Here is a 17,443-nt window from a genome sequence, read left to right as displayed (position 1 = left end):
ATAGGAAAAAATACTTAATATTGATAAATCTCGTCAAATCCTTGCTTTGTGTTTCTACTGTGTGAAATGATGCAAAAGTGCCAGGTGAAGGGTTAGAAGATTGCCATTTTCCTTCGTCCCTGTAGTTTTATTTGCAAAATACAATGTATTGCTATGGTTATCTTGCCAGGAGTAGCTGGTTAGATGTGAAGCTTTTTTGGGGAGTTTCTGTGCCAGGGACACTTAAAATAATTTTTTAAATTCTTATAGCAGCATCTGTTAACCAAGGGAAGGCCGCTATTGAAACGTCTGCAGAACCTTACCTGTAGTTGTTTCACTGGTGCCATGAAAATTTAACTGTATAGTCTTAATATTTCATTATTTTATTTCTTTCCATGGTACACATAATTCTGTATACAGATTATAAAAGGTATATATAATCAGAGTCACCTAAAATATTTAATTGGATTGGCAGTTGAAGATATTTGTACTATTTAATAATGTAGATCAATCTGACTGAGTTTCTAGAAAATGTTTGCCTTTTTTAATTTTACATATGGCATGTTTCACTTTCTTTTTTTGAAGACCACACATTTGTGTCATCACATGAGCAATCTGAGAATCTTTCCTCTGTGCTTGTGAAGCTCACAGACCTCCTCTGTGCCTTCAAAGAGGATTCTCAGTAGCACCAGCCAGCAGGATTAAACCTGAAAACTGAGCAGCTATAGAGAAACAACAATAAGTGGGAAAGGAAATAAATTCTCATAGGGTAGAGGAAATATAATAGGGCTGAAATGTTTTGATATTGTTGGTCTTTCACTTAGCGCTAGACCTACTTTAAAATAGCAGCAAGGATGCAAATTAACTTTTCATGCTCAAAGGAGAAAACAAAAGCAAGAATTACAGAAATAAGTGAGAAAGCAGTGATTTATCAGAAGATTTAATTGTATAAAATGAGTCACTTAGAAAGCCATCTTTTACTTTGTCTATAAACACATCTGCAGTTTGCACTTATCTCATAAGTGTAATCAGTTCTATACATTGAAAAATTCTGAGCCAGCTGTTCCAGGCTGTTCCAGCGTGGCCAACTGTGACCAGGCTTCAGTAAAATTCTTTTCATGGCTCAACTGGATGACTTTGGTGTTTGACAGAGGCAAATTTCAAATAAGACCTAAAATACACTTTTTGTGCTTATGCTTATTATGAAATCTTTGTGTCTGTTGCTGTGCTGTTGAGTGTGGTCACGATCTGTTAGTTCTTGGGTAAATGTGTGAGGTTTTGCAGAACTAAAACCTTTGATATACGAAGAAACAGAACGGGCAGAACTGGATTTCTTTTATCTTAAAATTGTGTGGTCCCTTTTGTTGTCAGGTAAGTATATTTTGTCATTATGATTTTTCATTTTGCTACTATCCCTTATCTATTTAGGATACATCTTTGCTATGATTTTGTCAAGGGTTTTTTTCTGAATGGTGCAGCTGGCTCATAGTATTTAATGTGGCAGAGAACCTGGAGGATGCAGGTTCAAGACCTGTGCTGCTTAAGGATTTTGAATAGCTATGTCCCTGTCTCAGAGACCTCACACTTGGGGTTGGTTTTGCTTTAAAGAGGCTGAACCCCTTTGAGAAAAGGGGGAAATAGTGTCACCATGCAACTTTTGTCTGCTACAGCAACAGGGCTAGTCATTTAATACCTTGATTTATAACAGTATTGTAATCTAAACAGGAAGCAGGTGGAGATACAACTGGTTACGGTACTTTGGATATTAATGGCTTGGCTTGGCAGTGGAATTCTAAAGCTGTATATACTTTTGCTGTTTTAATTATGCATTCATTAAAAGCTTTTATACCCAACAGAATAAAGTAAATATTGTTTGATCTCCGTAGTGTGCTCCCAGACTGTAGATTTGCACAGCAGGGTCTTGATAATCTGAATAAATTGTATTTCCCCAAGGAGTTTATCTTTCAAATAAGGTCATAAAGAAATGCATTCTTTCCCCTTAGTTCTCCTTGTGCTTTTTCTGCTATTTATAACACGGAGCACAGGAATAGAGGTATATTGTAGTCTGCTGTGTACTTGGTTATGATTAACTCTAATTTATCAATCTGTTACATCCTTTTCTGTGGCTTGTGCAAGGCAATTATTTTTTAAAGTATGAACGAATAAAGATGGTTTTGGAAGCAATTTAAACACAATGTTTATATCTATTTTTCCTGTTTGACAATTTATCATATCTCTATATTAAAATACACCTCTGTATCAAAATATTCGCACTGTCACATCACTTATTTTGAATATTTAATATTGTTGTCTTTAAGATTATGTTTGTTTGTAGAACATGTTTTCTTTTATGAGGCTTTTAAATGTCAACTCATTGTTGAATTGGTTTGGCATCTAAAGGTTGATACTACTGAATCAGAAGACTCTTAGTGGGGAATAATAGATTCTCTTGCTTCAGTGGGGGAATTCACACTAAGTAGGATGCATAGGATCTAAGGCAGTTTCTTATTTTAGAAGTAGACACTGATATAAAATTTGGCCAATTTACTAAACTGGTTTGAGTTTACTGTGAGATTTCAGAACTATTTCAATTTTGTTTTAAACGCTGTATCTATAATTTTATACACATTTTCTTAGTCTGAATGTTTTAGCAGTGTAGCATGCATCATATTAGAAGAGATAGGATCACTACCTTCAGCTCTTAGTGACAGTTCTGCTTGTATTCATATTTCATCCTTCAGTTCAAAAAAGTGGCATATACATAAAAGTTTATCAAAAAGGGGCTAAAAGTTTAAAAAATTTACATAAGCTTGGTTTGTATTGCATGTTTTCAAAGAACATACACTGCAATACATTACCACAAGAAAGACACACACTACTTCAAAATTTAGTTATTCAGTTAACACAATATAATAAAATCTGTAGAAAGCAGAGACTGCTAGTACTCTTACTCATGACCACACCTAAATTTCCTGTTTAGCAGCCTATTTCGCCATTTATCAAAGGTTTTATTTCAATTAAGATTTTAGTGTGAAAAATCTATTCAAATCAGACTGAGCTGACAGTGATTGCTTTGATCCTTCCTGTGGGACTTTTTTAAAGCCAGAAGATAATGTGCATTTTTCTTACTACTGACTTACATACTTCATTTAGTCTATTTTTGAAAGTTTTACCACTTATAAGAGCAAAGCAAAAGATCATAAAAAATGATCTGGGGTATACATCAAGCAATCTCAGTGTGACATTTTTGCCCTCTAAGATCATAACTGAGACAGTAGTGTATAGTACTGCATAATCTTGATTTTCATTTGTAAAGCCTTATGCAATATTTGCTTCTTTGTCTGTGAAATATGAACCTGTGGATCAACTGTAACCTTACAAAATCAGAAATGATCATTACTGATTCTAGGCCAAGGCCAGTTTTAACAAAACTTTCAGTATTCATTAAGAAGTAGACTGTAAGTTCAGCAGGTGACAAACACATCATGTTAGGAAGCATCAAAAATCATCTGAAACTTAGCTATGAAAATAGGTAAACACATAACCCAAATAATAAATAAATAAACACACATACATAAATAACCATCTGAAATAAGTTATTACATGCAGTGTAAATAACTGGTGAGATTTTTGTTAATAAATCCGTAAGTGTATTTGGCCTCTTCAACTGTAAGACAGCTTTCCTAAAAACACCTTCAATTGCTACTGATTTGAGAGGATAGGTGAGTTTGGAGCTCATGAAAAATATCCAAATCTAAAAGGAAGGCTTACCAGTGTCATTCAGATTTCACTGAAAATGTGAAGATTTTTTAGGGGTAGATTGTATTTGTGTGTCTCATAACTGGTTCTCTCTAATAAGGATTCCATTATGTTATCTCCAGTACTTTCCTCCTCCAAAGTCTGCTAAAAGCCACCTCTCCTTCTCAACCAACACTAAGTGAGGTTTGACCATGCATGTATTTTAGTGGGGCTGTTGGTCCTCAGCTCACAGTGCTTGATTATTTTTATATATATATATATGTCCCTAGACATAGCCATTGACCACAAAAGAGCTCAATAAATACACTCTGAGCTCTTCTAAATTTCTTTCTGGCATTTGGGATTTATTCAATCAGTGCATTCTGTGAAAAGCTAGTTTTCTGAACCAGGGGCAATAAACTGTGGTTGTTGCTTGTCAAATACTGTGATGTTTGCTTTGATTAGACTCCTATGTGTTGTTGCCACCATTGCATGGCCATCACAGGAGTGGGGTTGTGAGGTGCCATCTGTGATCTGAAGATACTAAATCACCAAGCAAGCACACAGAGCAGATACTTCTCATGTAAAATTCATTCTTTTCTCTTTCTTTCTGCAACTGCAGATTTATCCTTACCTCCTCTGAGGAGGAGCTGACACTAGAATAGCTGTGGCTTTTGGGATGATGGCTGTTAGTGCTTGTTCTGACAATGTAAAGAACTTACCTTTGTTCTTCCAAGAAAACCGTGGGAAACTCTTACGCAGAAGTCTAAGTAGATAATGAACAGGATTTACCTTTGTGTACAGTTCTGCTAGGGAAGGTGCACTGTTCAGACTGGGAGATTATGTAACAAGTAGGAACCTCCACAGGAATTTGATTCCATTTCCTCCAGTACTGACTCCTCTAAGCAGGTTAAAAAATTCTTTCTCCACTCTCCATTGCATATGCATAAACAGCTCCACAGTCATCAGGACAGGCACCCAATTCACACGTTCAAGATGTAGTCCATAAAACATTCCAAAAAAACCCCTCTTCGCACTTTCCCATCTTCCCTGTTGCTCTGCTCTATCTGCCAGCCGTGCAGCTCATTTGACATTTACAAGATTTCTTGTCAGTTTCATTTGGTGCTGCCATTCCATCCAGCAGAGCAGTGAAAGTGAAATTGACTTAATTTAGTCTGTTTCTCTTCCTTGCTCCAGTCCCTGTGTTAACTCACCAGCAAAGTGAGACTGACGAGGCTCCTTGTCATTCCCACACATGGGGCTGGTCAAGGAGAAGGCGCCTGATAAGGAGCAGTGCGGTAAATTGTGAGATGAAAACCGGGATTGTGGAGGAGAGAGGAACAGAGGTGTGAGCATGCAGCAAGAACAGAGAAAATGGGTAAACATGATCATTTCCCAGGTGCCCTGGGTACTTCTGTCTAATAGAGGTGAATTCTTGGCCTTTTCCCTGAAGGGACCAGTCTAGAACAGTGATAGTTAGTTGTCTAGATACTAATTTATGAGGGATGCCAAGCTGAAAACATTAGCCCATAAATATTGGTCATCTGTTAGCAGGATGGACAAAGCTCCCTGCCTTGAGCTGCTATAGCTTTTGTCTCCTCGCATTTTCAGCCGCTGGAAGGAGAGGGAGAAGGAGTAGGAGGCAAACATCCACTATATGTTGATGCCTGTGGTTGGAAAAAAAAGAAAAAGGATTCATTTGTTTATTGAAGAAAAATTTATAGGTAATAAAATGTAGCTCAGCATCTTGCATTTTGTGAGATTTGGTAAAACGAAAAGTTGTGCTACACAGGTGCTCTAGTTCAATCAAAACAGTAAATAATAAACAAACAATTGCTTTGTAACAAACCATTGTTGTTAAAAAATACATTTTTTAAATCCACTTGTTAGCTCCTGTGAGTTCTTGACATACAATGTAAATCATAATGGTTTATTATATTATGTACTAATTCATATTTCTTACAGATGCTTTATGCACATATAACCTTAGGAGTTGCAATATAAACCAGTACTATCATATATATTTGCATATGCTCTGGTGACACGTAACATATACATTTTGAATGAGGCTGTGTTAATTAACTTCAGGTTATATTGCCTTCCTTCTCCACAGCTCCAAAAGAATAACCGTTTTTTATTATCTGAGACCTGTGGATTTTTATATTCTCTGTTTCATGTTTGGGATATTTTTGTGACATGTATTTTGTTTGCTTCATCCATTTAGGAATTAAATAGCTTTAATTACTTGGACCTGTACAAGCTTGCGGATCTTTTCAACCTCACATTGTTGGAGAATGCAGTCATTGGCTTCTTAGTAAAACATCTCTCTGAGCTATTGAAGAGTCATCCTGAAGAAGTTCTGGCACTCCCATACTGTCTTCTTCGAGAGGTTTTTAAAAGCGATAGACTTACTTCACTCAGTGAAGAGCAAATCTGGCAGGTAAGGAGATTGGTGAACAACCAGAATGTGTGACACTCTGTAAACCATAGCAGTAATCTGTTGTTTTGAAACCCTGGAGCAGTCTCGAGGGAGAATAAGCACTTGAGCAAAAACTGTGAATAACAACTGAGGGAAATTTCTGAATGAAATTCTAAAAATATTGTGTTGTGTTAATGCAATTACTTTGTTTGAAAGAAAAATTTGTCATTCTGTTTAACTTAACTTCTGCTACTTAAATACAGCCAGAGATTTTTCCTCCAGATCCAACTTCTTTGGTGGGAAGAGATGCCTGATGCATGCAACTCAATTATAATTGCCTCTGTTGAGGCTAGTGCCATGAGTCTGGTGACAAACCTGCTTCTGCAGTCTCTCTCATTCACTTCAGGCAAATTTAGCTGTATAATTTCAGTAGCCGTTGAAATTGTTTGGGCCACCACAACTGACTTTTCCTTAAGGAAATGAGAGAATCATCACACAGGCAGCTCTGCTCCAAGATGAGCAGGAGGCTTCAATGGAAGGTTTGTGGCAAGAAGCCTAAGATCACTTCCTTTTAAAAAGCTGGATCTAGAAAAGGACCACGTTGCTAAAAACATTGTGTTGTGACTTTTAGTGTGTATGGGCTGGAAAAAAACCCTAATGTTAGAAAAATACATAGCCTATTAAGAGAAACAAAAACTAAACCAAAATCTGTCCTTGGAAAAGTTCCCATCATATAGCTGTAAAAATTCATTATGGAGTGGAAGGAAACCTCTGTAATACTGATTACCCAAAGATGTCTTTCTGTTTCTTTTTTGTTGTCATGCTTTTGAGAGGAAAATATTTCCATGTATTTCAAGGTAGAAAGAAACTTACTGGAAACAAACCTGTGCATTCCTTTTAGGAAGTGGGTTTATTGATCCAACAGAGAAGACTGTGATTCAGAAGACTGATTTCTATTTCAACCGTTTTATTTATCTATTTATCTTTCGGATTATTCTAAGGAAATAACTACATGTAGATGCCATCAGTTTCTCAAAGTGTAAAGTGTGTATTCATCAGTGGGACACTTCATGTTCTGTGGATGAATAATGTCATGCAGGATAAAATATTTATTCTTTAAAAAATAGTGATGTCAGGTTAATTTCTTCAAACCACAAAACCAGTGTGAAAATGTAACATAACCCTTCAGTATTGTGGCAAGATTTATGTTGTTGTTGTTGGTTCGGTTTTGGGGTTTTTTTTAGGCTTTAGATTATGGACTATGCTACAAAGATGATATTTTCTGCAAATACCAAAATTAAAGTTTGACTTTTTTCTGTCCTAGTCTCCAGAGGACGCCTGTACAACAGAACCTGCAGTACACTACACATGATGATGGGCTGGTTTTGGTTCAGGTTTTTAAGGCACTCTACTCTGAAGTCCTAGCCTATATTCCCTTTATCAGAAATAAGTTTTGATGTACAAGTTTATGCATGGAGTGTGGATGATTGGCTGATTGGGTTTCATCATCATTTTTCTGCAGGGCCAGTGGAATTCTCTAGCTACATGCTTGGGCATACTTTTGCTAGAAGAGTTTATGTGGGAAACCATGCAAGCATAACTTAATACTCACTCAGTAGTATTCCCTTTGTAACCTGCTGTAATGATGTTTAGGAAGTGGGAGTTTTTAAATCCTGTCTAACTGTCCTGTTTTTCAAGAAAGACTTGGACTCGGAAGTAATTTGCTTAACTGTGTGCACTCTAGTCAATGAACACTTCATGAGGCAAATATGACAAAAGCCTCCGTTTCTGTTGCAGGGTCATACTGGGAGAGATACTTATAGGTAATATGCTGGTTTCTGAGTGACAACAAACTCCACACTGTCCATTTAAGTGTTATCATAATTGCCTCTCTAAAGGTTACTAATGCTGTTCCGAAGAATTTTTTTAAACTAGTTTTCTGCTGCAGGCAAAATATGCATGCATTTTTTAAATTCAGTTTGTGAAACCAGGAATAAATATATATTTATAAATATTCTAGGTCCCCAGAATGGATTAAAAGACACATATAAATATTTACCAATTTGGGCATTCAGAAGGCAATAAGAAACTGGTTTCTTGCTTTATCTTAGTAAATAAGTAATTCCCTCATAGTCAACCCAATAGAAGAAAATCAAATCAGACTAGCTATATTGCCTCAAGTGTAGTTAAGTTCATCATTTTTGCTAAGGTTATAGTGGTAATGCAATATAGCATGGAAGAATCTAATATTCAGCCCAGGGTGAAGATTGGGTATGCCAGAGGATTAGTGTCAGGGTGCTTTATAGAAGTGAAACTTGATGGACAGGCTGGAGACAGATCTACAGAATCTCATTAAATTGCTGAATTGTTCATTACTGAGCACTCTCACTGTAATAAAGTGCTCATTGACTTTGACAAATCCCCATCCCATGTCTTAAGGAAGAACAGCAAAGCAAGAGGTGTTGGGGAAGCTGGAGGAAATTGGCACAAAGTGGGGCAGATAATAGAAAAGCTGATGGGGGGATGCTACCATTTGATTTATCTGTCTTACCTGTGACTAGTGTGGCCTCTGCACACACACATGGCTGCGTGTCACAGCATGTCCCCAAGGCACCTTTACTAGCAGGGCAGCCATGAAGCCCTAAGCACAAATTAAAGCTTCTCTCAGAGAACCTCTGGAAAGCATGCCACTGTCTGCAGAGCTCAGCTTTTCACAGTAGTTTGAATTCCCAATGTCCACTGGGTGATCTGATCCTAGTGCACAAAAAGATTAAGGTGGTTATTTTAATCCATCAGAATGTGTACGTGGAGTGATGCTTGAATATGATTTAAACTGAAGTGGCTGCAGCTCTTACCTGTCATACTTTAGATTTTTCTAGGCTACCAATTCACAATTGGCTAGTTCTAGTGAGTATGGTGAAATATAACTGTGAACAAACCAAGTCTGAAAAAGTTAAACTGTATTAGTGGCAGTGTGCTAGAATATGGATTAATGCCGACTTCTGCAGAAATTCCTGTTGATTTTTTAGACTCTTTGGCTTGATGTGTCTTATTTTAAGTGGGAACAATAGACAAGGACTATTGTGATGTATTTCTTAAAACAAAAAATCAAAAGCCCACCAGAAAGCCTGTGTAGGCTGTGAAGTTGGATCAATTTATGAATCTCCTCAGTCACGTCTTTCTTAGGTAAGATAAGCCATTAATTATGATTATTAGTTGCCATAAGATTTTTTTTGTGTTGATTCCATTAGCACGTAAGATTATGAATTTTTTTTGTATATAAGAAATTTTTGATTTGTCAACTGCATTAAAATGTGTAAAGTTAAGTCAGTGACATGGAAAAAGGGCTTAAAAAAATAAAAATAAGAAAACAATGGAAAGAATCATGAAGAAGGTGGAGGAAAAGAAACTACTTTTTCTGTTTGTTCTTCTTCATCTCGACCTGTGTAGCACCCTTCTTTTTTCCACAGGAAGCAGTCATGACAAGGACATAAATGTCTAGTTTATTGTTTAATGAAAAGTGAGTCTTTTCATAATGGACCATTACAAGAAAGATTCATTGGCTGTACTTCAAGGAAGCAGGTGAATTCTTTGCCTTGATAATTGAAAAAGTAACCAACCCTGTAAGATGGAACATGTTGCCAGAGAAATATCGCAATAGAGGGCTTGTCGTTGGAACCTTAGCAAGTTGAAAGTAAGCCAAAGATTTAAGTAAAAAACCAATGTTAGCTTTAGTTATGATCTAATTATGCCTTATGTTTGTTATTAGAAACTTCAGTGTCACGAAGCTTAAATATTCATATTTCAAATATCATACTAATGGTTACAGAGAGAAATATTTACTGGATTATTCTGTTTCCTGCAGTAGATTTGTTAAATGGTTCTGTATTAAATACTGCACTTGATCCAAGGTGGACTCTTATATTTGGAAAAAAATCATAATGTGAGATCACTATAGATTGGTTTCTTCCATCTCTGCTACTGTTTAAGTAGGTTCTTAAGGATACTTACAATATTTAAACAGCTAACAATAAATGCAGATCAATTTTAGTATTTAGTATTTGTTGATATTTCTTTGGAAGCGAAGATTATAAGTTTTCCCTTGTTGTTTTTTTTTTTTTTTTTTGCCAAGCAACTTGGTTTCTTGGTAATCAACTGATAAGCAAACAATCTAGGAAAAAAAGGTAGATAAAACTGCATGAGTGGTTTATTCAACTAGGAGGCATGCAAATGTGTTGTGCCATTTCCAGGGCTAGTCTCCTAAGACATTCTAGTGCTGTTAAATTCCTTGTGTGTAACGTTTGAACTTGTGTTCATGAAGTACATGTTCCATGTGTGAAAGTGTAATACTAGTTATTCCTTTTATCCCTGTGGATGTGAATAAACAGTGTTTGGTCTCTGTATTGGAGAAGCATCTTTGCTTGAATAAATAGGAAAAAAAAGGACAAGAAGATTGCAGTGTTATAGGTCAATATGAGTTTTTAATGTATCTTTTATAAAAATAATAAGTGTACAAATCCAGTTTCTTATTACAGTCCTGTTTATCCTCTTCTGTGCCCTATTTTCAATAGCCTTTTCTTAGGCTTTAGCTCCATTTTGGATTTCCTGATGGTATTTGTGAAGGGCCAAAATTATTCTTTAGCAGAAATCCCACAGTTCAGTGTTGTGGGAATATTAATGATGTACACATTGTGGTAGCCTGCTATGATGGAACAGTTCTGTGCTGATGACAGATCCAAAGACATCTTCCATACATCTCCAGTGATGCACACATTTACCTATGCAGAACAGCAGTTTCTAATGTGGGTTGTCATGTTCTGGTACAAGCTTGCCACTCCTTTAGAGCAGTACTTGATTTTATTTTTTTTTCTGTCAATCTTTTGGTATTACAGAGCAATTTTTCATATGGAGAGAGTGGAAGTCATTTTTCTCAAGGGTGTATATATATATTTTTAATGAAATGTGGCCTAAGTGCCATGCTAAATGTGAACTTAAGTTTTACTGCCAAATAAGTAACAACATAAAATATATGTGAAGGAAAGCATCTCAGTAATCAATGTTGTGTTTAAGCAGTATATTAGCCTTTCACTGTTCAAGAAATAAGCTTAAGTGCTCTCTTGGGTAATAAGTGAAATAATGTCTACTCTAATGCTTGTTCCTAGTGAGTATTTACCCTAAGCAGAAAACTACCACTCTAAAATGTGGCTGTCAGCCTCTCATCAAGAAAGGCATAGAAGAGAAAAAAGAAGCTTGATGCATACCAAGGCTGAGTTGAATTGGTGAGGCTAAATGAGAGAATTAACATATTGCTCATGCATATTTTCCTGTGCTTTAACCTCCTTTTTTGTACCCTTTTCATGAAAATCTATGTAAAAGTGCCAGAGAGTCACCTGGGAATGCCAGTACCCAGCGTACTATGCCTGTGGTGGTTGCACTGTGTGTATCATGACTAGCTGCAAGCAAAATCACACAGTTACCCGCAAAAAAAAGTAGTCTGGAAACATAAGCTGTCATTGACTGCAGGTTTCCTTTTAGACTAAGGTCTAATCCTCATAAACATAGGTATCTCACCTGAATTGACTCTGTGCCATGGTGTATTCCTTACAAGCTCCCCAGACAGGGTGGGATTAATTTTTATAAGTATAGGCTTGTGCAGTATTCTTGGTAGGACATCCATTGCAGGTAGGCCAAGCTGGTGGTTGTGGTCCAAGATCTGCAAGGAGGTCAATGTCCACTAGAGCTGCAGACTGGCCAGGGTTCATGCAGGATACAGAGGAGAAAGCAGTGGATGTAAGCAGCAGAAACTCATGCTGTTCAAGCTGATGTGCTCAGGTCACCCCTATTTTCCTGATATAATTTCTGTATCATTTGTAACAGTAATGGCATTTTGGCTTACAGGGAAAATGAATGCTGTCCCTGTTGGCACTGTTCCCATATTTTATGAAACACCTTTCCCCTTTGTCTGCTTTGGCTTAATTCAAATGGGCTCTTAATCTTGTCCTTTACAGTAATATCTTGTGAACTTTATATCTGCTTTTTTTCTGAACTTTTAAAAGTTTCAGACTCCTGTTTTTTGAATGTTAACTAATATTTTTACTGTTATTTATCAAGTATAACAGTATAGGAAGCTATTTTCAGTATTAAAACTATGTTAGGAGCAACTGTATATTCTTCTGATTTTCTTTTTGATATATATCAGTTCCAATCAGAAAGCTTGGTTATTTTGCTGCTGTTGTTGTGAGCATTGGAGAATTACTAGAGAGCATTACTTTTGTCTTGCTGTCCTACAGTAATATTGTCTCAACATATTTATCCCAGATTACCTCCAGAAGTGCACAGAGCATCACGCCAGTGTTTGGGAAGGCTGCTGTGCTCACAGCTCTTGAATTTATGTCATTTCTTCAGCTAAGCAGTGGACATGCATCTTGATTTAGAAGGCCAGAAAAAGACACCTAAGTGTCCAAACAGCAAGACTTCCTCTCTGTTACTGCATACTACATTTGAATTTGTTTGCTATGGGGGATTTGTATTGATTGTTGCACTCTTTGTGGCTTGGATCTCTTGAAGATAATCTTAAGTATAATTGTATAAACATGCATATATATATGGTTACATTAAAAAAAAAAAGGTTGCTGAAGCTGTTCTGAAAGCCAGGTGTGGCTGAAAATATATATCAATTTTTAAATTAAAATAACATTAAGTCTAAAATCCACAGATACCATGGATGATTAAATATGGCAGTCTGCTGTTACCAACTTAGTTAATGTTTTCCATTCAGAGATATAAATGTTAGTAATCTTTACTCTTTCAAAATCTGAGTAAAACTGTTTAACACTCTTTCCAGTGGATTTAAGCTTGTGCAAAATGATAGGAAATAAGAAACTCTTCTGAGAATTCCCAGTTTTGTATTTCAACAAATTTTCCTTTGAGAGCTGATAGAAGCATTACTTTTATTTGTAACCACAAAGCCAATGAGGATGATGGAAGAAAATTGAATTCCATGTTTCCTGAAATCAACACATTTCATCACCGTGTTAAGATAGCTGGAATCTAGTTCTGGGATTAAGCACCCAAAGTGCACCAAGTTAGATGTTGTCAAGTCACACTGTGTGTCTAGACCTGCTAACAAATGTGTTGGTTCAGCACCACTGCAGAGATCTCATTAACTGTTGCCCTGTGCTATCACTCCCACCCCAGGATCAGGACACTGGTGGCTCCAGGAAGGTGAGGAGGCAAGGAGGTGGAAAAGCAGTGTCACCCCTGCACAGCTTTTCTTACTCCAACTGGGACACTCTTGGCAGCTTCCAGATGTGTAAGTGAGCTGCAGAGCTGGAGGTTTCCTTGCCTTGTGACAAAGGATTCCTTTTACTCCTTTGATCACTTTGGACTCCCTCATGACAGGGAGAAATGGAAGAAATTATGACAAATACACTTGTTAAAAAGATCTTAAGAAGCTTTCCTGTGAAGTGGCTTCCAAGCTAGAGGTCTATGTGGGATAGTAATGACAGATTGAAAGATCACAGTCTCTGAAGTGAAAATCTGTGTTGAAGAGCTTTCAAAGTACTCCTTTAGGGTGGAGCCTATTTTAATGTTTGAGTGAAACTGTATAGGTCGTAATTTTACAAGGTTTATCTCCTAGCGGTTACAGGTGTTTCAGTTTGCTTCAGGTATTATTTAGTCAGTTTATATAATAAATTTATGTTTGTTTTTATCTTGTAGCAGGGAAACTCTGACATTCCAAATTTATTAGATACGTTTGGGATCTCAAATGCAATTACAAATGTGGTTTTAAGTGTTTAAGTTACTTTTTGAAAGAAATAGCTTTCTTAGAACAATTAGTTGATTTTGAAAAATTAATGCAGCACTCATTTGTTTAAGAAGTGAGTTAATCTGAAGCCCATGATGTGGGTATTAAATCAAAGTCAATAAAACTGACTGAGAAAGTGGGGGTTGTTCAGCCTGGAGAGGGCCTCAGGAAGACTTTATAGCAGTTTTTTGGTGTCTAAGAGGGCATACAATAAAGATGGTGAAGGACGTTTTTCAAGGGCATGTAGTGATACAACAGGGGGAAATGGCTTTAAACTGAAAAAGGGTAGGTTTGGATTAGAGATACAGAAGAAATTTTTTATTGTGAGGGAGATGAGGCACTGGCAGAGGTTGTCCAGAGAAGTTGTGGATGCCCCATCTCTGGCAGTGTTCAAGGTGAGGTTGGATGGAGCTTGGAGCATCCTGGTCTAATGGACACTGTCCATGACAGGGGGTTGTAACTAGGTGATCTTTAAGGTCCCTTCCAACCCAAATTGTTCTGCGGTTTTGGTTGGAAAACTTGATGTCTGTGGTTTTGTAGTAACACAGTGTGTTGAATACATGCATATTTATAAGCCAGCTAAGGAGAGCATATACTTTGAAGTACATTTTTTCTGTGTGACCAAAGATATTAATGACATACAAGTCCTGTATAGCTGTTGTAAAGATTATTATAGAAAATTATACTTTTTTTTGTGATTTGTTGGATTTGCCTATTAAATCCCTAGAAAATTATACCCTAACAATAGGGAAGAAAGGAATAGGAATCCTTTTACATTCAAGAACCATTTAGACTAATTTTCACAGAGCTGAATTGCATTTTTATAGAATTTTGTCAATTTTGTGCCTATTTCATTTTCTAACAATTTTTACTGATGAAACCCTGTAGATGCTTGTCTCTGTAGTGAGCTGCTACACTTCTAAAATATATTTTAGAGGGAAAAATAACAGGAGAGGAATAGCAGTAAAAACAGTGTGTATCAGATGGTGAAAATTGTCTTTTCCACTTATTAATTATGTACCAGCAACTTATTTTTAAAACTAAATGTGGCTATGCAAAGTTTCAATGCATTTGATGTCAACCTGAATGTTTTCTCTAAAAATAAAAATGAGCAATTCTAGATTTTGTGATGATGGCTGCTGGAGGTAGGTCCTTTTCCACCTCCCCTGTACTCTGTCCTTACCCTGCTTCAGAAAAGATAAATGTGATAGCATATAAACCCATACCTCCTTAAACTGAAGTCAAATCACAGTTAAGAGCACTAGTTAAACAGCTGTTTATGAAGAGATAAATTTCTGTTCTTTTGCATCTTCAGAAAAACTTATCAGATATAAAGCACCTAACAATGTTGATTCTACCATCACAACAAATGATGGAGGATGCAAACTTTGAGCATTTTGTGATGCATGTGAAAGGGGATGGCAAGAATTTTTTACCTCAGAGCTTATTGCCATTTGATCCCATTATTAAGGAAGGCAGGTTTTATGAACTGATGAAAGCTACATTTTATGAATGTTGATGTGATGATGCAGAGTCCCCAGGCAGTCAGTGCAAAGGAGCACCACTTTATTCCAAAATCCAGGCCTTTTTAAGCAATTAGCTGGTTATCAGCTACATAGTTTTAAATCATAACAAACATAATTCATCCAACCACCATACACCACAATAGGAGCGCAAAATGGTTACATGACTTGTTTTTCTACCTCTAATTCAGCGGGGTCACTTTCCCATAGTCCTCTTCTGCTTAGCCAAAGTAGCAGACCTGAGCCCTGGTTTTACAAGGCCTTCCCTTTGTAAGGTTTTGCCTGTATATAACGTGTTTATGATGAGGAGATTTCCTTGTAATTTCTAACTCTTTGTGGCTGGACTTGTTTCAAAGGAAAAAGTTGAGGTTGTGTCTCTGGAAAAAGTGAGATTGAGTCTCTGGATGCCATATTTTGGATTTGGTTTTATTGCTTTGCTTTCATCTGGTTTCCTTGGCTTTGCGTTGCCACTCTCCTCATTCCTTTTTGATGATCTTGCTAAAACAAAATTAGCCTTGGTTGCAAGAGTAAGCAGAGCCTTTCCACTGATACCACTTCCAGCTCATTTATTTTATGTATGTAGACTCCCATGTGAGACAGCCATTGCAGTGCACAGGAAAACAGAGTGGCTGTGGGTAGCGGGGTGGCTGTAAAGTCTGTTGCAGTAGGAGCTACACTAAAGCTCATTCAGCTTTTAAACGCACACTTGTACATGTGGAGTGTCATTGAAAGGGGTTGCACAGGGCCTTGCTTGCCTCTTCTATCACAGTGGAAGAACCAGGTGGATGTGAGAAGCACATTTGTAAATCTGCCTTGGTAGAGAAGCTCCAAGTGACTGTAGAGGAAACTCCTCCATGGCTTGAGGACCTGATCACACAAGAGTGGACTTCTCTTGAATCACACCATGGGACATGCTCCAAGGTTAAGAAAAGATGCAGTGTTTATTGCCTGTGTGGAGATGCCCTTTTCAGCTGCAAAAATATATCAAGTACTTTTGGCAGATGGTACTTAGGAAAACTGTTTTGTCCTCACTTTCAGATACCTGCATATCACCAGTCTTTGTTCTGTGGCATGAGCACCAAAGTTTCCATGGGATGTTTTCTAGAGGAATAAAGAGACTCATTTGGACAGATTGAGGGGACAGAAGATTTTGATTAAGAGACCTAATTTTTTTCTTAGTTTGCATCTTGAGAAAGTGATTGAAATGTAAACTTCTCTTGGGGGAGTCTCAGTTTTACTGCTTATAAATTGCTTTTGGATACTTGGAATGAATGTTCTGTATAATTTTGAAGTTCAGATTCCCCAGAAGGTGTAAAATGGCAAGCTTTCATGAGCTGTGATAATTTACAACAGCTGAGAGTTTACCTTCTGTCTGTAGCTTACTTCACTTTGAGCTCCAGTAGATGAGAAGTTCAGGTTTTTTATGTGGGAGTTTACTCATTGTTTTAATATGATTACTTACCATATATAATGTTATATATTAATGTAGTTCAGCTAGCCTTTTGTAAAGCTGATTTGGGATCATAGTTATTTTATTGTAAGTCTAAAAAAACAGAATATCTTTATTGAGTTTAATCAGTGTTTTCTAGGTAAACTTCTTACTCTCATGGCCACTAAATATAAGAAATGGAGAAAGTGTGTAAAAGAAGTGAATACAATTCTGAAAGCATATATTCTATTATTTACTGTTATTATAAAACTGGTGTTTTTTTCTATGTGTTTCATAGGAAAAACATACATAAAATAATGAAACTAGCACTGTTTTTCTCACAAACTTTTTTCACAAAATAACGTCCCTTTTGAGACTGCCACTATAACTGTGTAGCGCTGGGGGCAAAGGAAGCTTGCAGTAAAGCACTGAACTGACAATGCAAGGGACTCTACTTGGTTGGTGGAGAGTTTGTCTTTGGATAGAAAATTCTGCTCTTTCTCACAAGGATGTTGTGCAGAAACAATTATTAAAAATGTCTGAGATGG

At 36.8% G+C, this 17,443-nt stretch overlaps 1 protein-coding gene across 3 annotated transcripts in view; it reads left to right on the top strand.

The window, feature by feature from the left end:
* KLHL32 (kelch like family member 32) overlaps positions 1 to 17,443 on the top strand; it is a 120,393-nt gene that overhangs the window by 72,553 nt on the left and 30,397 nt on the right. For all 3 annotated transcript variants that reach the window (XR_014589696.1, XR_014589697.1, XM_083858120.1), the window contains exon 6: positions 5,942 to 6,157. Coding sequence is in view for 1 of the 3 variants with exons in the window: in XM_083858120.1 (XP_083714246.1) it covers positions 5,942 to 6,157 (216 nt within the window). In the remaining 2 variants the exon portion in view is untranslated. The remainder of the gene's footprint in view (positions 1 to 5,941; positions 6,158 to 17,443) is intronic.

This window comes from Zosterops lateralis, assembly GCF_965231275.1.
Source record: "Zosterops lateralis genome assembly, chromosome: 3".
NCBI lineage: Eukaryota > Metazoa > Chordata > Aves > Passeriformes > Zosteropidae > Zosterops > Zosterops lateralis.
This window is presented reverse-complemented; position numbering and strand designations above follow the sequence as displayed.